Source organism: Protomyctophum bolini (genome assembly GCF_963924005.1).
Source record: "Protomyctophum bolini genome assembly, chromosome: 19".
Lineage (NCBI taxonomy): Eukaryota > Metazoa > Chordata > Actinopteri > Myctophiformes > Myctophidae > Protomyctophum > Protomyctophum bolini.
Window position 1 is genome coordinate 28,898,988 of NC_137880.1, and position 24,170 is coordinate 28,923,157.

The 24,170-nt window shown below is 44.2% G+C and overlaps 1 protein-coding gene across 2 annotated transcripts in view; it reads right to left on the reverse strand.

Annotated features, from left to right (window-relative positions):
- Positions 1 to 1,330: 1,330 nt before the first annotated feature.
- The window catches only part of sesn1 (sestrin 1), a 61,994-nt gene continuing 39,154 nt past the window's right edge, over positions 1,331 to 24,170 (reverse strand). Inside the window, exons 1-9 of one of the 2 annotated variants that reach the window (XM_080790472.1) lie at positions 7,115 to 7,352; positions 6,091 to 6,156; positions 5,764 to 5,964; positions 5,085 to 5,267; positions 4,609 to 4,845; positions 4,218 to 4,472; positions 3,626 to 3,816; positions 3,393 to 3,537; positions 1,331 to 3,299 (exon numbers count right to left, since the gene is read on the reverse strand). In XM_080790472.1, coding sequence (XP_080646598.1) covers positions 3,213 to 3,299; positions 3,393 to 3,537; positions 3,626 to 3,816; positions 4,218 to 4,472; positions 4,609 to 4,845; positions 5,085 to 5,267; positions 5,764 to 5,964; positions 6,091 to 6,156; positions 7,115 to 7,216 — 1,467 coding nt within the window. In that variant the 5' untranslated portion in view covers positions 7,217 to 7,352 and the 3' untranslated portion in view covers positions 1,331 to 3,212. Of the gene's footprint in view, positions 3,300 to 3,392; positions 3,538 to 3,625; positions 3,817 to 4,217; positions 4,473 to 4,608; positions 4,846 to 5,084; positions 5,268 to 5,763; positions 5,965 to 6,090; positions 6,157 to 7,114; positions 7,353 to 24,170 lie in introns of those variants that run through there. The other variant, XM_080790471.1, reaches the window with a different exon arrangement.

Here is a 24,170-nt window from a genome sequence, read left to right on the forward strand (position 1 = left end):
TTGCAATGTTATGTAAATATAGGCTTTTTCTGATAATCAATTTTTTGGAGGAAAGCTAATTAATAATAACATGGAATAACATGAAATAAATTAATTGTGTAGCAATGGCATGACATGACGTCGTAACCTGTCCTGAACCTGTCTGAACTTGGACTGTAATAAATCACATCAGAAGAGTGCTGTTTCAAACATTTTGCTTCTCAAAGCCTTTATTATTACACAGATATGGGGCCAGGCAGTGCTTACAAGCTACACCAGGTAAGAGTACAGCGTTTCAAAGTCACATCGTTATTACATCAAAACAAATGAGAAACGGCACTTAAATGTAGTAAATCCCCACCTTAGTTCCCGTGTCTTCATACAATAGTGACCTTAACAACAATCACAAGACAAGCAAACGTTTCAGGAAAAAAATCTCATTATCCAGAGTTAATAACATTGTTCTCCATATAGAATTTCTCATATTGATATGAAGCAGACGGATTGAAAGACTGTGATTATTCTTTTTGTAATAATTACCGAATTATAAAGGCAATTGTTTTGTCAATGGAGAAAACAAATACGGTTTGTTTGTGTGTGTGTGTGTGTGTGTGTGTGTGTCTCCCCACTGGAAAACACTTGTTTGAATAGATGGATTACCGCCATAACTCATCCTTGTGCAGCTTAAGGAGTTTTCCTAGAGAGGTTCAGAGGTCAGGAAAGCAAACAAACAAAGGTAACCCTTATCTCTATTCCAGACTATGGTCAGGCACAAAGTCCTCCTTCAAAACAATAAAGAGAAACCTTGAGCGAGACTGAAGTGCCCCAAAGGGATCGGGGCGTTAGGTGGCTCTGTACTAGCCACACAACTCCAGAACCTGTACAGTACATGAGATCCACATAAAACACTGCACTAAATGTGCAGAGGACACAGACCGAACAATTCCCCTGAGTTCAGCATAGTGTTGAGTAATGTCACTCTCCCAATACCTTGTTTGACAGAGAACTGGGTCTAATTCAGATACATGGAACGCATGGTCTCAGAATGACATTCCATGCCATGTTATGAATCGTCATTGCATAAAAGCGTGCAAAATTGTATGAGCAGCATATTACTGCCACAGGTTACGTGATATGCCTATATACTGGACATACTGTATATGGAATAGTGGAAAATTGGAAATGCTCTTTGTTCAGAGTTCTGACTAATTTGATTGTGCTATAGGTACTTGTTTCCTGAATACAGTAAGTGTAGTAGGCCTTTCTGTGTGTAAAGATGTGCGCTCTCTCTCTCTAATGAGGCAATAGAAACAAATTGGTTAGGGAGAAAACTACAAAGGATGCACACAGATTCAGTATCATATTTTATTTTTTTCTTTCATTTATCTTGTTTGTTTTTTCATATAAAAAAAAGTGTCAGTAACTGACATCAGTCAGAAGTTCGATATAACATCCACTTCCTCTCAAAACCACCTCCAAATGATGTACCATGCTATTATCATCACCATCATCCTCCTCCTTTACATCAATCATTCATCCGTCCAGTTGTCTCAATCCATCCTCAGAAGAAGAATGCAGTACTTTACTGGTTTTAGTAAACAAAAAGAAAACCACAGAGGGTCCATTCCTCCATCCAAAAAAAAGAAAAGAAAAAGCTGCTTTTGCACTGGTTAGGTTTTCTCCCCACAAGGGAAAACAAGCACAGCTACAAAACCTTCTGCGCTTGACAGTTTACCGATCGCAGGTGGCCCAGTGTGGGCTGGCCCGGTTCCCTACTAACGGGAGCAGGGAAACCCAAAAAACATGAGTCTTTCTGCTCGCCAAAGAGCACTTCTTATATGTTTTATAGCGAAAACAGAAGAGGTATTTATTTACTGGTAAAATTCACAATCCAAAGCTTTGAAAGTGTTAGGGTGACCAGGCAGCTGGGATGAGTGGAAGACAGACAGGTGTGGTTGGGGGACAACCGGAACCAAATCCCTCCTGGAAGACCTGGTTTCTAACTTTCTTTCTTATCAGCTTTTTACTCTTCCTTTAAAAAAAATCTTACCAGAAACATAAAATACAACATCAAACAAAATGATAAACAGTCACCTCACAATAACACAGCTACAGCAGAAGCGGGAAATCTCATTCCTTCAAAGTGCCTCGCTTTTTTTTTTTTTTAACGCTTGAAATTCCAAAAGACTTTTTTCCCCCTCTCTCTCGTCTCAATATTTTCTCTTTAACACACAGACACACACTCTCTCTCATCCACACTTGTCACAAACACAGGCTCGCTCACACTCATACAACCAATAGGGCTCAGACAGTGTTCTTTTTAATGAGTTTCTCTCCTCTGTTTTTTCACAAACTCCTTAGATTAGCTTACATAGACAGGTTGGGCTTGGTTTGGGAGGGGGGGTTGACATAAAAGGGGAGTAATGCAGTGGATTTATGATGGATAGGGGTGAGGATTTTTGGGGCGGGGGGGGGGGGGGGGTTGGAGTGGGGTTAAGGGGAAGGAGGATCAATATGACCCCGTGAATACGAGAGCAGCATTATCAGCACGTCTACACACTGTGCTGGGTAGTTTCAGGCACACAGAATTACACTGCCCAAGTAATGCTTCCGTCTCCAGTTATCATTAATGAAAACAGCAACCACATCGATTGCGACAAAACATCAACCTCTCGATACAAAAAAAGTAAAAAGGTATTAAAAAGAAAAAGAAAACAAATGACTACATGATCAAAAAAAAGTGCACAGGCCATTTAGACTGCACTGCTTTCTGGAGAATCGCTATGGGTCGTCACACTTTTCAGGAGATTAGCAACCACTGCGTTGCATCGCATGGTGGAATACTGAAAGGCTGGCCTTGATGCCTCCTGTGTCAGTCCTCTGGCCCCGGCACAAAGTCCCTGTGATCGAGGGAATTTGCTCCAGGCTGCCCTCTCTTGGTCGGTTTTGGCACTGAAGGCAACGAGAGGAGCTTCTGTATCCAGTTGAGATGATGCATTTCTTTTTTTTTGCAGCTCTCTTGCTTTCTTCTTTTGACTCTCTCTTTTGTTCTGATCCTTTTTCGCTACATCCAACCAACATGGGGACAACGTCGACACAAACCGGGGCGTTTTGCCTTTCTTTTTTAGCCTCAATTTTCCTTATTTTTCTTGAAGTGTCCCATAATGAGCGACAACAATGACAGAAAAAAGACAACGATTAAACGACAAAAAAAAAAGAGAAAAAAAAGCACTTCATGTCATGTAGCGGGTGATCGCTCTCAGAGCGTAGAGCAGTTCTGCCTGCATGCGCGCTTCCATAAGAAGCAGATTAACGTGAACCTACAGGAGACGAGAGAGAGAAGAAGGGATGAGTATACACCCTAATATACACCCTAATGTGTTGCTCGAAAGCTTCTATTCGTTTCAACTCACCTTCTCGGAGTGCTGAAACTGCCTCCAGAAGCTCTCATACATTCGTTTGGTGGTCTTCTCAGGGCTACACACCATGGTCTTGATGTAGATCTTAAAGCTACGGTCCAACAGCTGGTTAATCTCCCCATAGTCGTAGTCATCATACCTGAGAACCACAGAGACAAACCACAACGTTATAAATGATGTCGAGAGACATTATGACAAAGCAGCTTCTCGACTGTTTCTGGACTGACCTGATGCCAAACATGCAGTGGATGTAGTTCCAGATGGCCCTGCGCAGCATGGAGGTGTCCACATCCTTGTGCATGGCCATGGTGTTGTAGGTCAGATTGTAGGCCATTTGGAACTTCTCGTCCAACAGCTGACCAACGTCGGGATACAGCCGGTTGACCAGAGAGTAGCCATGGTCCTCCCAGCTGTAGTCCTATGGAAAGATAAGAACAGGAGAGTGGTTAGTGACAGGTCAATCAGGCAGTGGTTAATCATATTTTGACATCGGCGTGGCATCTTGGCTGTTCAGCGTGTGGGGGAGTGTTACAAGTAGCGTTGTCCCGATCCGATCATGTGATCGGAAATTGGGGTCGATCACGTCATTTTCAAATGATCGGAATCGGACCGGGAGCTAGAAAACATGATTGGGATATCCATTGTATCAATATTCTATCCATATCATGATATTAGACTGGATATTGTACTATAGTATGGCATAAGTGTCCTAGCAAAATATAAATATCGGATCTGGAAAAATCGGTATCGGCAGATACTCAAAATCAAATGATCGGAATCGGGAGCAAAGAAACGTGATCGGGTGCAAGCAGCATTTACCTGCACTCTGAGGGTGGGCACATGCTCCCCCCTCCTGGAGAAGTCCTTGTAGCCGTAGCTGGGGTCCTCAAAGTGCCGGGAGACATCTCTGGAGGGGAAGCACTCCTCGTCTTCTGACGTGGTCACCAACATGCTCTCAGTCTTCTCCCTCTCAAAGCGTGTGGCCATCTCCTCCTGGCTGGCCTCCTCCTCGTCTCTGCACTCCTGAAGCTGCTTCATTTTCTCCATTAGCACCTCAACCTCACCAGACACCTCCTGAGCACACACACAGAGCACCGACATGTTCTGGGTTAGTGTACGATGAAGTGTACTGTCGGTGGGTCGTTCCGTCTCATTCATCATAATGCACAGAAATGAATGGAAAAAGTCTAAAATGCTCATTTTTGCTCACCTCGTTACCGAAGTGGTCGTTGTGGAGATAAGCATGTCCGTTGCCGTTGGCGATGTCACAGACGCAGTACTGGCTGAGGGAAGGAGGTCGGAATGTGTGTCCGCCGTCGCAGTGGATCTCGGGGCTGATGCCACAGCCAAAGGTGAAGGAGGCCAGGGAGTGGTAGTGAGTGAGGAGAACCACGGCGTGGATGAGCTCTGCTAGTGACCAGCTATGTTCCTCAGCTTTGAGCAGGTGCTGGAGAAAGAGAAAGAGAGAGAGAGAAAGATGTTATAAGTCTACTGGCTCCGACATCAACATCCATAACCTTTTAGGACACAGTGTAGGGCAAATGTTCTACTTCTCACGCCATTTATTTTGTTCTGTTCTCGCTTGCTTTACCTCTCCTACAATCTCAGACTATTACACGAGGCCCCCCTCCCCCGGTGTTGTCCACCCTGTGACCCGTGTGCCCGTTCCCACCCAGTTCTCTTTACCTCGATGTGTTCCTTGGTGAGCAGCCAGGGTCGGTGTGCCAGGATCTTGTTGAGTTCACTGAGGTGCTGTAGCTTCTGCGGGGCGCCCTCCAGGCCGTTGAGCCACTTGGGGTCGCCGCCCACCTGGAGGAAATCGTTGACGTGGAGGTTGACCAAGTAGGAACACTGGTGCCTGGCTGCTGCCTACAGAGAGAGGTTCACCGCAAAGAGAGAACCAGGGTCAGAAGAACGTCCAAGTCTGTTGCAATGTAGTGTGTATTTATTCATACAGCTTATCTTCAACTTGGCGACAGAGTTGTAAAACCTCTAGACAAAGTTATATCTCCAGCAAACAGCTAAAGCTAAGCTTCTGCTATTAGCGAATAACCACTTTAACAATATATCTCTGTTGTGCTGTCGGCAAGAAACCACCCAACTCCAATGTTAATTTTTCAGGAAATGGAAAAAATATATATTTTGAAAACAAAGCAATATTCAATATTGCCTCATAAAAGTTGACGAGGCAATAACCTAAAAAAATTGAGTTAGGTGGTTTCCTCCCGACAGTAACGAATTGGCTATTGGGAAAAAATATTTTATCAGATCAATTACATATTAATTTTGGAGTCCTTGACATTGTTTTGACAACCACTGCTGTGATCAGGCAACGTGAGGGTGCTTCTTAGTTCTTATATCTTACCATGATGCCTATGTAGTGGCGATAGTGCAGAGACAAGGGGCCGTCCATCTGCAGCAGGTAGTGCTGTGTCCGGAGGAAACTGTCCAGGTACTGCGGGTGGAAGCCCATGACCAGGGAGATGTTGTCAAGGCGACCGAGGGCTGCGAACGCGTCCTCAAATATCGATTGCGTCCTGGTGTCCACTTTGCTGACTTGAAGGATCTAAACGGGTGATCAGCAATACACAATGTCATTAATTGACCATTCATTAATATGTTCTTCCTAATATATTACAATACAGTTGCTATTATAAAAAGGGAGATGAGATAGTGACTTATTTTCAAATACCTCTTTTTCAGGGATAAATCTGCTTGGTCCATTACCAAGGGGCCTTGGGATGCGGACTCCCAAATCCTGCAAGACACAAGAGAATTTAGTTTTAAAAACTGTTACAAAAGGAAACTATTCTTCAGGTTCAAGCTTTTTCGAAATTCGCACCCTCCAGCCGCACACAGAGCACTGCTGTGCTAGGTCACCTATCAGCTGCCTCGACGCTCCAGTCACTTTTCCTTCTCCAAGTTATCCAGACTCCAGTCCATGAAACCAAATGCGCTTTGTTTCTGTACTGTAGCCTACTGTACTGCAGCAAACCTATCGCGCTGCACAGACACACCGATTGATTTCGGAAAACTATATAAAAATAAAAAAAATACAAGACAACTGCGCTGTGTTTTTGCGATTAATACGTTATTACACTTTAGGAAAGTTATCTATAGGAAATTTAACTATTTATATTCCGAGCTCCAGGGGTTTACATATAACTAAAACCACCAAAGAAATAATAATTACGGAAATACAATTATAATGTCCGTTCATATCCTCTACTAAAGGATTAGTGTTTTTCGGCTAGTGTTGCTTGTCCAGACATGTCCCCACTGGAGCGGTTCCCTGCTGCTGCGCACAATGAACGAAGTGGATGAATGAATGGAAGCCAACGAACGGGATAAGATAGAATCCGAGAAAATGGTTTCAATGACACGGGTTTATTTTAAATCCCGCAATCAAATCAATGACACATCGACACTTGATATGATCAGGAAAAAAACAGGACCCATCCATTATAATGTTGACCGATGACAAACAGGATCAAACTCCTCAAACGCGTAAACAACCTGGGACACAAAAGAAAGGACTGCACTGCAGCTGCTCTGCTCTCATTCAAACTAAGAATGAAATCACCGACCAACATCATGACATTCATATAATCAAATATGCTAAATGACGACTGTCAAAAGTGTCAAAACGTGCATGCATTCATAACGGGAACTTTCATTTGCCTTTCTTTTAAACGTAGCCTAATTCTTTCACGTACCTTTTTGCTCATCCGTTCACAATGAGTGCATATCTTTAGCAGGTTTGTCACGGTTAAAGAATTATTTTCCACATTTTCCGAAGGTGCGATTGCGTGCCTCATGTCGTGTTCGGTTTGCAGCTCAATTTTGGCGGATATAAAAAAATGATGAATGTAATTTGAATGGCTGTTTCCTTCTTGTCTTTGTTCCTTGAGGCACTGGGTAAAGTGCTCCGCTGGCCGCTGTCAGCTGTCGGAGCCCCACACAGCAGAATAACGTTATGTCTCTGCACATACATTCGGTAAATAAGCTGAGGTCTGTGTGACCGACGTACCCCGCAGCCAATCGCAGCGCGAAAACAGCCTCCACTCGACCAATAGCGGGAAGAGGCCTGCCCCAAGGGGGGCGGAGTGAACCGTGAGGAGAGTGGGGGTCTGTCTGTCTAAACGTGAGCTCGCTGAGAGAACAAACCCCCGGCCCTAAGAAAACATAATCACTTAATATGTCTCCTTCTTTTGTTCCTTGTTGCAGCCATTGATCATGATCGACTCTACGCATCCCGCCTCTGTATGCAAAACAGTGCAAACAAGCCACTGCTTGTACTATGCATTGATATTTTCAACAAACATGTTTCAATCAATTCCCCCTAACTAACCCTATGATGAAATGGGCCACAATGATTCATGATCTAAATTTATTTGGAACACCAGCAGCTGATAATAAGTGCCTTGTTGTCTGTGTACGCTTCTATGTGTAAAGTACACCCTGAGAGAAAAACAACCATACATGCAGCAGCAAGCCCCCCTATTAACTGGTGTACCGTGTATGGGGGGGTGGGGGGGGGCAGCAGTCTAGCAGCAGTATACAAGGACAGTAACCACCATAGCTGTGTGGCAGTGGCACGTCTGCCCTGCATACAGCGGGATGGGTAGGCTACCTGCAGGACCTGCTGCAACAACAACAGGCATTCAGGAAAGCACCCGTTATACTTTGCCGTACAACCGCCACTGGCTTTGCGCCACAGCCTATCACACCACAGATAGCGTACAGCTCCTCCACCAATCAGCCGGGGCCAAAAAGGACTCCTTCAAAGCCAAGGAGGAAGTAGAGATAAGGAAGGCAGCTCTAATAGCTTTGTTTGTCCCAGCTCGACAATAACACCAGCAATTGGTACATTGTGTTGGCCTGGTGTGGTAATTATAGAGTCAACTGGTACAGTCAACTGGTACAGTGTGTTGGCCTGGTGTGGTAATTATGTCAACTGGTACAGTCAACTGGTACAGTGTGTTGGCCTGGTGTGGTTATTATAGAGTCAACTGGTACAGTCAACTGGTACAGTGTGTTGGCCTGGTGTGGTAATTATAGAGTCAACTGGTACAGTCAACTGGTACAGTGTGTTGGCCTGGTGTGGTAATTATGTCAACTGGTACAGTCAACTGGTACAGTGTGTTGGCCTGGTGTGGTTATTATAGAGTCAACTGGTACAGTCAACTGGTACAGTGTGTTGGCCTGGTGTGGTAATTATAGAGTCAACTGGTACAGTCAACTGGTACAGTGTGTTGGCCTGGTGTGGTTATTATAGAGTCAACTGGTACAGTCAACTGGTACAGTGTGTTGGCCTGGTGTGGTAATTATAGAGTCAACTGGTACAGTCAACTGGTACAGTGTGTTGGCCTGGTGTGGTAATTATAGAGTCAACTGGTACAGTCAACTGGTACAGTGTTGGCCTGGTGTGGTAATTATAGAGTCAACTGGTACAGTCAACTGGTACAGTGTGTTGGCCTGGTGTGGTTATTATAGAGTCAACTGGTACAGTCAACTGGTACAGTGTGTTGGCCTGGTGTGGTTATTATAGAGTCAACTGGTACAGTGTGTTGGCCTGGTGTGGTTATTATAGAGTCAACTGGTACAGTGTGTTGGCCTGGTGTGGTTATTATAGAGTCAATAGCTGCTGTTTAGTTTTATCAAAAGTGATACGCTGGAAATGACATTGAACACAATGTGTTAGGCGTGTTTTATTCCTTTTTGGTCTGCTGGCACTGCTGGGGAAATTATTCAGCCCGCTGCCTAAGTCAAGTGTGTTGATTGCCAGCTATCCAATTGTGTATGCAGTGTGTGGGTGCACAGCACACATGTGTGCGCGCACGCACGTGTACAAGCGAAAGGATACCCAATAAAGAACCCCCATAAACAAGTTCAATTTTGTAATGATGATGGGGTGGAAAGAGGGAGTCAGATCGTTGTCACCCAGCAAAGTCGAGGCATCAGCTACGTTCTGTCCAGGAGCCCATGCCTGGTCATTTTGTCCCCCAGCGCAGATAGCCACAGAGCACCATATTCAGCAGGTTCATTGTGTGTGCCTAACCCCCCCTCCCCCTCCCTCCCCTGATGCCACACCGTGGGGGTGCAGGGCAGCAGTAAACATGCCCCTGGGGCTAGAGTCAGCACTCTGCTGGGTGACAGCGGCACTGGGGCCGCTGTACTGGGAGCCCCATGGCTCAGCAAAGCTGCAGAAGAGGCTGGTCAGCGTTAGGGCTTATGATATGCACCAACCTTTTCACATAAAACCGCTTAGGCCCAGGGTCCAGGCTCGTGAACGCGGCCAAGCACTATTGTCAGAAGGCACACACACACACACACACATACTAGCTTTACTGTAACTCACATCATGGCCTGTGTGTGTGTGCGCGCACGTGTGTGTGTGTGTACATACATGCATGCATATGCATGTACTGTATGTGATGGGAGCTGTAGTGGCGTGTGGTGCTTACGATAGCATTGTGGGTGCGTTCGGAATTGCACACCGGGAGCGTACTCGGCTCGCCTATTAGTTTGTACTGGCAGTGCGCTCACTCAGTGTGCCTATATCTGAACGCACCCTAAGTGTATTTGGGTTGGGAGACTCCACAGGTTTCACCTCAGGTGTGCACACATCTTCAGAATAACAGGCCACCGGCAACAAAGGGGTTCCATTGATGCTTGCCTTATAGTAATTAGAATGGGTGTATTTCCATGGGCACAAATATCCAGATAAAATGTTTCCTATTAAACCTGCATCACTGAGCATCAGTGTTGACCAGTTCACAGTTTCAAATTGATGGTATTGTAGTTAGGTGACATACATTCATACACAACTACAACAAATGTAGCATTGGCTGACACGTTTCAAGGGATCCGCACGTAATTCCGACGGAGCATTAGTCTGTGCTTGCGGTTATGGTTAGGTTAGGGTTTGAGGTAGGTTGTCGTTTGTCGGAACTAAGTACTGCACGGGACATGTAATGCTGAACCCTATTAGCTAATATCACAATGTTTAATATGGTGAGGAATACTGGAGTTCAGAAGAATATGAGGCCTTTATAAATTGGGGAATTTAAGGGAAATGTGAACAGAACGGACATTATTTTATTATATATTATAGTGTTTTTGGTCCAGGTTTTATCAATCATCATTTAAAAGTTGTATAAATAGTTTGAATTAGTGACATTGATTTATGTCATCTATCCATGGGGGCAGTGTTGCTGCTTGGATCATACACAAACTTGTAGAGCATGTGTATGCTCCAATAAGTTGCAGAACCGATGCTCAGGTGCCAGTCACACACCTGTGATTGGCACACACTTGACAGCAGATGTGTGATATGGCAGATCGCTAACCTTTAAAAAACTTCAAATTACAGTTGTTCTGATATACCACTATCAGAAATGCCTCCGATACAGACTAAAGTGCTGTCTCGGGTATTGGTGAACTGAATACTCAATATGCAAGTTTATGCACCAATCAAATCACACAATTTATCACATAATGATTGCTCATTTATTTATTCTACACAGGCAAACAATAACACGTGCAGATCTAGTTCAGAGTAAGGTTAGTCAGACCTAGCAAAATGTCATTGTCAACATGTAATTCATTCGCTTAACTTGAGCCAAATCATAGAACAATCATATCACATCCATACAGAGTATCCGTGTACTTTAATTAATGCACTGTTGTCGGAATGGTACCGATACATAGTGGAATCGGAAAGAGTAAATTGGTATCAGATCATCTCTAATTCGAATGTCTTGGGCTCAAGTAGAATGGAATGGCAGCCACTTTATTGAATGTTAAAAGCATTTGTTTTGATTATCACACTGCTAATGCTAAACTGTTGACTGCTTCTACCCATAAAGAGGATGATAAAAGCTAATGAGATTAAAAGAGAGGGAGAGACAGGAACTTAGGAAGCCATGCTTAAGCTCTGTCCCAGCAGAGTAGCTGCTGTTTTTCACATGCAGGAGGAGAGGAGAACCACATAAACTGTGGGGATGTTCAACAAGTGGTAGAAGTCCTAACCAGTTCAAACCCGACCTATCGGCTCACAGAGAGGAAGCAGAAAACTCTCGCACACAATGACATAAGCCTAGCAACAGGCTTCCACCAATCACAGTGCAGAACAACAGTTGCAGGAACCAATCTTTTTGCTCTCTCTCTCTCCCTCTCCTGTTTCTTTGAGAGAAAAAAAGTAGAGAGAAAAAGAGAGAAGAAAAAGTTTTGCAAGAGCAACAAGTTGTCGAGCAGACATACTGTAGTGTAGACCATTATCTATTGAAAAGAAAATAATTCTGTTTACTGGCTGAAGTTTGTCTGGCTGTTGTTTTAAACAGGCATGAGTGCTTCTGTGTGTCTTTTTAGAGAGCTACAACAAGTACCTCCTATCTTTCCAGCGAACACAAAACCACATGCCTCAGCTTAACCCAGAGGCTCACAAAAACAAAAACATGTCTGAAAAACAACCAGGAGCTTTTTTCCCCCCATGTCAACAGATCACCTGTGGACCTTCGATTTCTGTAGGTCACTGGCATTTGACGAACTCTATTTAAACTCAATCAAAACGTAGAAAGTACAGGGCTAAATAAATAGCATAACTCTATGAATAAGGACTGCAGGGCTGGCCGGGCATGTTCATGATGAAGTGTGAAAACGGCACAAAAGTGGATATTCTGCTCCCTCCCCTCTAGCTCCACTCTTCAAATACGGCTCTGGGTTCGAGTCTGTGTCCAACGATCACTAAGCCCTTAACACATAGCAAGCTTAGACCACGAATTGGAGAGTTAACCCTTACCAACCCTGGCCAACAGACCACATACTGCAGCGTTTAAGGAGTGACAACGTATCAACTGTCCTCTTTCTGCTGGTACAAAACTGAGAAGACAGCATCAAGCCGTCATTTTCATTTCTGTATCTGTAAATACTCATTTGGCAACACATTGCTTTAGCATGAAGAGAACTGAGCAATAGTTGCATCAGTGTGGGAAACTTTAACAATACAAAGGCTGCCTTTTGGCCTCTTTTGTGAGTCCCTTGTCCCCCCCCTGCCCCCCCCCCCCCCCACATACACACACATGCACATCTGATCTATGTGTACTCTGGCAAGCTATCAGAGTAGAGCGGCCTAACCGAGCGCCAGTTTTCCTGAGAGAAGAGGCGCACGCCCAGACCAATGGGTCCTGAACAAGCGCACGCGGACACTGGGAGGAAGCCGAGTTCTCTGAATTCCATGAAACACAGCGGAACATGAGAGACTTGAGAGAGAACACATAAAGACAAAGAAAAAACAAAACGAGAGAACCTATGGTTTTGAAGGGCAAGCGGAATCAGGAACAAAAGAAGACCAGTGGCTTCACACTGGTTTCAGGCACGCACGCACGCACGCACGCACGCACGCACGCACGGACATGGGCGTTATGGACTATGTTCCAGTGGAAATGCCACCCCTGCAACCTGCCCATGTGCACGTGAGGAAGAATGAGTTCCCGGGGATGTTATTCTAACAGAGGAGAGGGCAGCTGTCACAATACAGCAAGCCGCAACAGAAAGATCCCATAGAATAACAGAAAATACCAATCCCTCCCCTGCTATCTTTAGCTTGATATGACCCAGTACCAACAAATAATTGAAAGCGTCTCCGTTTTGTTCTGCTTTGCCCCCTTTGTCCCCGTCACCATTAGATCTCTGCCAACAGAACCCTCCCACCAGATTCCCCGGAATCTTCTCTTCCAGCCCTCTGTGTCTTGGCAGTGATTCGTTGTTGTTATTTACTTAAAACATTCAGGCAAACCAGAGGTTTCTAGCAAATTATCATAGAGAGTTCTATGCCATCTCTCATGCCCATCAGTACTGGGCAACTACCCATTAGAAACTACCACAGTCTGGCATGTCGTTGCTGTGTGGCTGCTTTGGCATGCGCAGCTGTTTTTTTCTTCTTTGACAAGAAGCAGAGGCTTTGCTGACTGAGCGAAAATGAGTCAGCTCACTGGGAACTTATCCAAAAAGTTGTTGATCATCAGATTATAATTCCTAATAGCCACTGTAAACGCTTCACAAAAGTCCCAATCCTTCACCTGTCTCTGGGAGAAGACAGAAAGACAATGATTCACTCCCAAAACACCACTTAACAACAAGGCCATAACAGCTGCTTGTTCCAACCACTAATCGTAATGCGAGTTAGTGTGCCACTAAATCCAAGGCAATAAAAACTTGGAAGTATAAAACTTGATGAACCGTTCAGCCACCCCAGAGCGGCATGTTTTAAAAACTGGCTTTCATCATTTCTATCTAGCTGAGACAGAAAACAAGGGAGTCAATGAACTCCTTTATATAAGAGAACCAGGGCGGGCCGACACCTCTGCAAAAGACAACAGGTATAGAGAGCAGCTATGGGTAATCCAGCCTGACAAATTAAACCATAAAGCCATGCTAGCCTATTAAACACAGCAGTACATAACACTGTGATAGACAAAGGCTGCCACTGTGTCTAATATAATGCAGTGTAATCAAGTGTAATTTTTAAGATATGTTTTGTGCTTTTTATGCCTGTATTTGATAGTGTACAGTAAGGCGACAGGAAATGGGAGGAGATATATGGGAGTGACACGCAGCAAAGGTCGTCGGGATCGGGAGTCGAAACCCTCACATGCTGTCAGTCTGGATTAGCAGCCTAGGTGCCTAGTCCGCTAGGCTGGCCCGGGCCTTAGTTGTTATTCTTCAATATAGGCTTTAGAATCTGTCAGTGGCGGTTGGATAAAGAACGTGTCAAATGAGTGGGTCTGGAAAAGTCTGGGTGCGTCTGAGTTTTTTTTGTGTTTTTGGGTGTAGCGAGTGTAGCGAGTGTGCTTCTGAAATACGTCTGGTAGAATCACAAGCTTTGTCTAGAGCGGCTGCGTTCAGGTGCATTGTGGCCGGAACACGATGCAGAGGAATAGGTAGTTTCCATGAATCTCATACAGTGGGGAAAGCTGTCAATCTGGGTGGGCCCAGATACAATCTGGGTGGGCCCAGATACAATCGGGCCTACGCAGCCAGGCTACGGGTGGCTGTGGGCATACGGGTGGGCCTATACGCAGCCTTACGCAGCCAACCCGTAGATCCGTCTCTGGTCTCTGTGACATAGGGATTCCCATAATGTTCTGCAAGCCTACTACAGTACATCCGTTGTGAGCATTTATACTGTGTACCTCTGTCACTTAATCACATCTGCCCTTCTCAGTCTCCTCCTATCGGTTTCCTCAATCTCTAACCCATACCAGTATGTATTGTGATTGTTAAACTGAAGGGGGCATGTGATATGGTCATACTTCAAGTAGGGGGAGAGGTGATATGGCCTAATCGGCGTACTCAGGAACAGCTTTGACCGCGTCCTATTACTTCATCAATAGATCATGAAACCTGATGACGGACAGCACCACAAAACGGCCAGTGGAACCTCTTCTGAGCATGACGTCACAGCAGCATTAATATTTGATGGTTTATGAGACCTATCTGTTTGATCCAGGTGATATTCAGGCCATGTTTCGTTCTGCCATCTAATCACTCAGCCATTGCTGACCCCATATTTCCACTGACTTTTTTTTGTGACAGACTGAACATGCTTTATTATTATGTGTTAATCAACATTCAAGGAGAAAACATGAGTCTATACACAAGTAGGGGGTGTTGGCATGCAGGAAAAGTGTTTTTATATACTGTACCCTGTACCGGTACGTCTCTAGTCAAATGGTACAGTATACTGTAGATCTTGTCTGGTTAACCACATGAACCCTAGCATCTCTATTCTGGGCATGTCATAATGTGAACAATCATCAAAAATAACTAATCTACATACAAGCACACACAACATGTCGCAACATGGCACATTAGGGGCTTAATTGTAGGTTGACTATTTTTGGCTATGTTCTTTTGTGTAGAGGGAAAGAAAGTAGGGGACCAAGTATACAACCCTGGGGGACCCCAGTCAACAAAGTATATACTTTATGGTTTAAGTGGTTAAGACAATATGTCAATATGTCTCCTAACACATTATAGTTATGGTCTTTCAATTTCCATCTATTTCACTTCTCGGTTTTCCTCCACCGCACCCCATTTATTGTCTCTCACACGTGACGTTACACACCACTTATCTTTGACCATAAGCTAAGTTTACACTTTGGCATTATATGAAAGACAAAATATACACACTAAACTCTGTTGACTCTGCAAACAGAAGTGCAAATGTACATAAACATGCCTTTAGCCCACGGGGCCTATACAGTTAGTTCCCCAAAAAATGTACACACATGCAGAGAACATGAGCAAAGAAAAATGCTTACACATGCAGGAAATCACATACACATACACATGTAGGTGTAAAGAATTGTCACTGACTGCAGCAGATAATTATGCTTCGTCATTATGTCTGCCAAGGCATATTCAGCAAAACACAGCAAGTTTTAGATTACTTTTCTTTTCTTTATAAAACACCCATGTAAGATGATGCTGAACTTCAGTTCAATATAAACAATTTAGATAAAGGCTACGTTTTTGATAGATAGTTTTTGATTATTTTTTGCATTTTGATTATATTATTTCTTAATATCCATTTTAAGCTATGAGCACATATCTGCACACATTAAGTGGCATAGTTGTGTTCACGGGGATCACTGGACATACAAATAAGCCTGTCTATAAATAAAAGTAGACACTTTGACACTTGGTCCCTGAGCAGGCTTCAAGCGGGCTCTTTCTGACCTGAGATCAGATTCTAAAAATGTCTTCTACATGTAGCCCAGTGGCATATATGCCTGTAGTTCTATGTAAATCCACCAGGGACACTGTCACTTTAAGAGTGCCATGTTCTGGGGGTCAAGGGTTACACTGAAAAAAGTCTTGAATAATAAGAAACAACCTGTATTTGTGGGGATTCTTTGGGAAGATCTTGCTGGTAAAAATGCAATACTTGCATTGTATATTTTCAGATACAAATGTAAACACATTCTTGATGAAGTATAGTATGAGTGTATTTCCAGATGATTAAGAATACATCTTGTTGTTGATGGTTGCAGATTGTAAACAAGAGGTGAAAGCTGAACTAGCTATTATCAACTTGGTTGATATGAGTTTTTGTGTCTTTGTACTGTAAGTACTGCTTCTTTGTATTTCTATTTCTAATTCTACATTAAGTAAGTTGTAAGGTTGATCTCTTTATAGAGGTTACTATAATGTTGTGAATGTAATGTGTTTCTCAGTGGAAAAGGGTGAATCTTGGGAGACCAGTGTTTGCTCAGTGTGCGAGTTGGCCATTCCTCATACACTGTTTGTGGTGAGTTTTAGGTTTAACTCACAATTAATGTCATTTTATGTTTGTTTCATTGAAATGGAATATCTCATTTCATTGTGGTATCTTTCCTCTTTGTTTTATGTAGATAGTGCCACTACCGTATTTTGTTTAGATGTTTATTGCACATCTAGATTCTCTCAACTTATTTCAAGGCATACCCTAAGGCATGTTCAAAGTCCCCACAGCTTAAAAAAATATTATTTATCCGATCTGCTGTTGCTAGTGAGTTGTGACAGGGTACAGTGTTATACGGTATGTGGCTCTTGGTCAGCTCACTTTCTTTCTACCTTATACTCAAAACGGTAACAGGTTCCATCTCGCCCCACTACTCTACCTAGCTGTAAATAACAAACATAAACTCATGTTGGTGATTATATAAAATGTATTATATTAATTTATTAAGTTCACTCTGTATATCCATGGGCATAATAGCATCATGATGCCATTACAAAACATTGGCTACATATGGAAGAAATGTGTTTAATAAAACTAAATTAACTGCTAGAAGGTCCTAAATGAACTTAATTAAGCAGTCACCGTCTCATGTTACACACTTTTTGGTAGAGTTGGTAAAGGGGCGAGTCGTCTGGTATTCCTCAAAACTTATGGTGTCTCTCTCAATCTGCTCCACATACAGCATACACAAAGCCAGGGTGATGACCCCAGACCCCTAAGCTCAGCTTCTTCTCAGCCCTGAGTCCATTATCCTGTGGCATGACATGCCGTGAATGCTGGACCCTAGAGCCTGCCCTAAATCCCTGACCACTGCACTACACCAGAATGATGATGTGCAATGCTAAACAACCAAGGCTGAGCGAGAAGATGGCAGCCAGGAGAATGAGGCTGGTCGGTGCCATATGATACTGGGAGGAAAGTACTGGCCAGCTAGCCAGATCTACTGTATGGAGGATGACTGGAGACGCAGCTGGAGGGCTCATCATCATGAACTAGAGAGATGGCTCTATCTCTATCCACGGGTTCCACAGGTTGACCCTGGCATCACTTAACACAACTGACGACGTCAAGGTAGGAACTTTGGGGTTTCTTTTGCTTCTGCTGCTTGATTCTGCTGCTGCTGCTTGTGTATGCTGTGTGTATACTAGTGTGATTCAAGCTGTTTTCAGGCCCAATGACTGGGTGGCAATGATGTTCAGTAACTGTTTCTGGTTCTGGAATTGAATGCTGATGTGAATCTTGAATCTACAGGTTGTGTGTTGTATCTGCCGTTGACGGTGTGAGTTGTAACAGAGAACAGTATATGTGTATGTGGCTCTTGATCACTCAATAATCCTATGAGTGAATTTGCTATTTCCTTTTGTTTCGAGCTAGAGGTTTCGGGTTTTATAATAGCCATCAATTCCAAATGTTAATTTTCAATTGAAGATTGATATAAACAGTCAGTTATGTGTCTTGTGGTTGCTGAGGTTCGTTGTTGAAACAGGGTGGCTGTATTGGTTCATGACTGGCACGGTGGCAAAGAATGTATGTAGGCCTTTTCTTTTTTTTATGCTTTTTTGTGGCTTTCCCCTTTATTTTATATTGTTTTATGGAGGGACAGACTGTAGGCTGACAGGAAATGGGGAGAGAGATGGGGGAAGACATGCAGTGAGGGCCGTCGGGAATAGGAGTCGAGCCCGTGGCACACTGCCAGACTGGGCTACCAGCCAAGGTGCCTGGACCATTGAGCCACGGCCCAGGTTATTGTCGGCCTTTATGTATTATAGGCCTATTCTCTCTCTCTCTCTCTCTCTCTCTCTCTCTCTCTCTCTCTCTCTCTTCTTTGCAGTTTAATTGTGACTTGTCATTGATCTTTGATTGGGCTTGTTTCTGTTGCCACACTGATTGATTTGCAACAGCTGTGTAACTGGCCTCTGATTTATTTCAACAGACAGATGTGTTGACGTAAGGAGTCCCCTCCAGTGTGGCCCGGCATTGCACAGAACATGCTCTTCTATTTAAAAACACGCTAGCCATGGTTCACATGCCACTCGTAGTTCACGAGCGTCATGGCTTAACTTCCGCCTGTTTTACGCGATCGCTACATTTACATTGTAAACATGCACATAAACATTTAGATTTCAAATATAAAGTACTCACCACGTGGGCCACGGGTGTTAAAATTTACTGGGACAGCGATTAGCATTGCTGCATCCCGCGTTGTTTAATAAAAGGGATTTTTATCCGAGCAGTTTTTTGCCATTGGCTTTCAACTACGCGCCCCTATCGGTCGGGAGGAGGGTGGCACTCGATGTGTTCGATATAGGCACGCTTACTGCACTGCCAATACAGACTAATAGGCGAGTGTGCTCCCGGTGTGCAACTGTGAATTTTCCAAACGAACCCCGTTTGAGAAAAGTAGCCGGGGTGCTCGGATAAAAATGCTTTTATTAAACAACGTGGGTTCAGCAATGCTAATCACTGTCCCAGCAAATTCCTAACATCCGTGGCACACGTGGTGAGGACTTTAATATTTGAAATCTGAATGTTTATGTACACGTTTTCCGTGTAAATGTAGCGATCGCGATCATGACTGTAAGACGTCATGTGGCCGATGAATACAGTGAGCGCCCCTCACTTTACTTCACACAAGTGTGATTTTTAAGCGAGAGGACTTGGGACTTGAGACACAAATGTGCCTGTATCCAACAAAAATGTGCCTTTGAAAACTATAGATATCTTCTGTCCAACTCATGAATGTAGCCTGTGATAGTGTGATTGGTGAATAACAAGGAAGAAAGTAAACTCTAATGTTCTTAACCCATGGAATGGTGCATGAACCCCCACCACTATTGTGTTTGTGTCAGGTGGGTCTATGATGGACCCACCCGACACAATAGTGCACAATATCTTGCTCTTAGTCAGGATGTTGGTCCCTGGGTAAAAATCATAAATTATTGAAGTACAATTACTTTAATGATATGATATTGTACTTGCTTAATGCTTTAAGTTTCCAATACATCTTTAAGGACAAATGTGTGAGGCTTCAGGAGTATACCGGTTCTTGACTTTTACAAACCCTTCATATGGACCTCATAACCCTGACAGTAGTAGGCCTGTGTTGTGTGTGTGTGTGTGTGTGTGTGTGTGTGTGTGTGTGTGTGTGTGTGTGTGTGTGTGTGTGTGTGTGTGTGTGTGTGTGTGTGTGTGTGTGTGTGTGTGTGTGTGTGTGTGTGTGTGTGTGTGTGTGTGCGTGTGCGCGCGTGTGGTCGTCTGTCTCATGCCACGGGCAGTAGTGGAGATGTTTGCACTGTAGTTAATCGATGACAGGCCTGAACAACCAAAGAAAGGACAAACCAACGGCTTAAAATCATCTATAACGTTTCGCCTATGGTCTCATACATGGCTTAAATATTATTAACAGGGGAGAGATGTGGAGGCTTTTATCCCATGGTGGTGACTGTTAATGTGTACGCAAAGAATGATGGTGCTCATTTTAAAACACATGGAATTCATAATTGATTTTCTTCCCTTTTCTCGTATAATTCTCTATTAGGATATTGTTGACACAAATAAAACAACAACAATCATTTGCCATCAGTCCGTTAATGCATAAGCACAGATATTGTGGCAATTGTATAGCTGGGGAAAATGGCTGAATCAGAACCATTTCAGACCATTGCAATTTGCAACCATTGCAAGTAATCACAAAACTTGCTAATTGTAAATGTTGCTTCAGCGCTAAAGCACCTGACGAAGCACCTGTGAAGAACTACTAAGCAAGTATGCCACTAAAGAGTTTTGGAAAAGAGGATGCCCACTAGTATAAGTGCAATCCTTTTTTGTGGCCTCAGACACAAGCCATGTTGTGTCCATCTATAGTCTTAAACAAATCTATGGTTTTGTTTGAGCAACATATCCCTTTGACTTAAGTCATTCAAATGTAGTTACATCGTAATATAAATGCATCACGTCTCTGTGTGTACGACGTACACCTGTAATTCACATAAGAACCGTTTGACACACACATTCCACACCAGCACAGGGAGCGCAGTGCCCGGTGTCAACTTTGTCAAGACCATTGGATCGCCGGTTGTCCAGAACCAGCACAAAAGTCTCTGGACAAGGCCCAAATTATTTCTCTATATATAGAGCTGGCCTGTTCTGACATCACAATGTTGTTCTGACATCTGCATATACTCCATATTTGGGAATTATGTAGGTCAGTCGGGAGTGGCTTATTGTCGATATCAACACGGGAGTCTACACCCGTTACAATGCGCTATAGACCCCTGGGAGATGGAGTCTACCCCCGTTACAATGCGCTATAGACCCCTGGGAGATGGATTGCTGAGGTGGAGCTCCCACACCTACCATCAGCTCCCAGTACTTCCCGTACGTCTTGCTGCACCCAAGCCGTGCTACTCATTTGCTGAGTTGGCGGTGCCCGGGATCGAACCCTGCATGAACTTGTGGTCCAAAGGCGAGAGCTCTACCGACTGAGCTACCCGGACACAATTTGGGCATGCCTGACAAATAACTCTATTATACTGTATGGGCATAACAAGACATAATAACTGGGTGGGGCATCCATTTCCAACTTTTCCATCGTTCCAAGTAGGCCAGTGCCCAACGGGCACCGCTCTAGTTAAATAAAAATGGCAAGACTTGCAATAGTGCAAACTACTTTAACATTAGCCTGACATGGCCAGACTAATATCTTGGATTTTCTTTTCCTGTGGCAGATTTGTCTGGTTAACAGGCTACTTTCCAAAGGCTTTTTCTTTTATAACATATGGAATCATAATCACAATAACAACTTGTTGTTAAATGTATTCACCACCCGATGTACTATTTATATAGTGTAACTGAAAGAGTAGATTTCTCAAAGTAAGCCAAAGCTGGTTTTCTCACAACCACAAGGAGACGGGGAAGAGGAGAGGAGAGACAATTACAATTTAGGCATTTAGCAAACGCTCAAGAGACAAGAGAGAGTCCATTTAAGAGGCCAGAAACAAGGTGTAGAATGATGGAAAGAGTGTTGGGAGAAAAGGGATGAAAGTTGGAAGGAGCACAGGGAGAGGGAGAGAGAGATTATTTGACTAGTGTGCACAGGGAAAGTGCCTCGTACCTTTATCATGGATAAGCAAACACTCTGTACCTTCTATCTAGAGTGACATCATTGGCCCGGAGAATCAATAACCAGCCACTTCCTGTGCAGTGGGAAAATCGATGAGTCGGTACACTAGATTAACTATCTGTGCCTGCCCTGCACCTGAGGAGGTGCTCAGTCACAGCACACACGCGCACGGACATAAACAGGACAACGTCCCAACAACACGCACATACATATAGAGCATTAAGAGAAAAAAAGAACACCCATAGTTCTCACTCAGGGAGCGGTATTTGTGTGGCTTGAGTGCAGAGTCAGGCCATTATAGGATTAGTGGGAACCACAGAACATAATGGCTCTAGTTAACCACATGGACCCATGCGTGATGCGTCCCTAGTCTGGGGAAAACATTAGGTGAAAATAGCTGATCTACAAGCTCACACAACACGTCGCAACACATGCACCGCTCTGTGAGCTTGTAGATCGGGCTAGTTTCAGCGGCAAGATTTCGTCTAGAGGGTCAAAAGGAGCAGACCCCAAGTATAGATCCCTGGGAGACCCCGGTCAACTAAGTGTGTTATATACTGTAGGATTACAGTATATAACATCTAGCATCTCCCTCTCTCACACACGCACGCACACACGCACACACCTCAGCAGCATGGCTCATCCACAAACCCCCACATCTCTCAGATCCCTCTCTTCTTCTGGGAAACCTCCACACAAAGTCAATTTTATTTGCCCAAGGAGGGGGGTGACCAACATTTAAAACAAACACACACTTCTCTATGACATCACCTCACATTTGTGATGGTATATGCTGTCGGTGCATTATGTGTGCCATTGACTAAACTGTATAGGGACGTGCACAAGAGATTCAGTCGGGGCGAGCAGGAGAATGCGTTGCTGTTTGCCTTAAAATGTCTGGGAGGAAAAGTCCAGCGTCATGAGCCCCAGTGTTCTCAGATTACAGCTGTGCCTCTGCCAAGTCAGGGAGCATTGTGGGAGCTAATAGCAGAGCAGGCAGTTAACAGAGTGGGCTGGAGTGGAGATAATGAGGAACGGAGCCCAATGTAGCCCTTCATCACCTGTGTGTGTGTGTGTGTGTGTGTTTGTGTGTAGCGGAGGGGGGGCAGAGTGGCAGTGAGAGGCAGAGAGAGAATATCCCAGGAGACAAAGATTTCAAACACCACAAATGCTATCTCAAATCCCACCCATCCGAAATAGACAAAAACAAACCTGTGAACAGAAAATGTGTGAAAAGTACTTGCTGTCTCAACACATAAGCTACACACAAACAGAGAAAGAACGAAGTCAGTCGTGGCGTGTGAAATTGTCGAGGTGACAGAGAGATGTGTGGGCGTATTTTTATTTTCCACAGACACTTGATTGTGTTTCATTATCACAGCTATTCTCTCGCTGATATATGTTTATACGTGACTCACAGACGCAGCGCTTTCTGCCATTCACTACAGAGGCTGGTGTGTTTATCCAATTATGAACAGAGAGTTGAACACGCCGACCTCCTTTCCTCTTCCCTGTGTGTGTGTGTGTGTGTGTGTGTGTGTGTGTGTGTGTGTGTGTGTGTGCGCTCACCTGGGACACCGTCTGTCTGTCTGTCTGTCTGTCTGTCTGTCTGTCTGTCTGTCTGTCTGTCTGTCTGTCTGTCTGTCTGTCTGTCTGTCTGTCTGTCTGCCTGCCTGCCTGCCTGCCTGCCTGTCTGTCTGTCTGTCTGTCTGCCTGTCTGCCTGTCTGCCTGTCTGCCTGCCTGCCTGCCTATCTGTCTATCTGTCAGGTTTCTGTTGAGAGTCCATCTGGACCACCCTACACCAGCCCGTCTGTGGCGACACAGTAGACGTGTGAGAAAGGAGTGTCTGTAGATATTTATTCATGACAAAAATCAGTGATGAAGGCTGGATAGCCGAAACGTTTGTCTCCTGTCCAACATGCAAGAATAAATTATTGAAATGCAGTCTTGGTGTGTGTGACCCATTACCCTTATTTATATGCCCATGTATAATAATAATAATAATAATAATGAAAACACTGTTATAAGCACTCAAAATACAATCATAACAGATTAGAGACTTTTACTGCCAGAATTGATTCTCGCTAGCAGTCAATCAATCATTCTCATCTGAACTTCAGGCTACTGTTGCTCGGACTGAGAATTAGGTACGTCTGTTTGACCCCATGAACCGCACTGATATCGGTGCGCGTGTGTGCGTGTCCGTGCGTGCGTACGTGCACGTGCGTGCGTGTGTGTAGTAGTGCATGTGGTCATGCACATAACGTCTGGAGAGGAAATCTATAGTCTCTTGATGCACCAAAGCAAGGTGTGGCCTCTGCCCTGTAATTCTGTGAGCCGCCAGGCCTGGTCTGTAAGCCG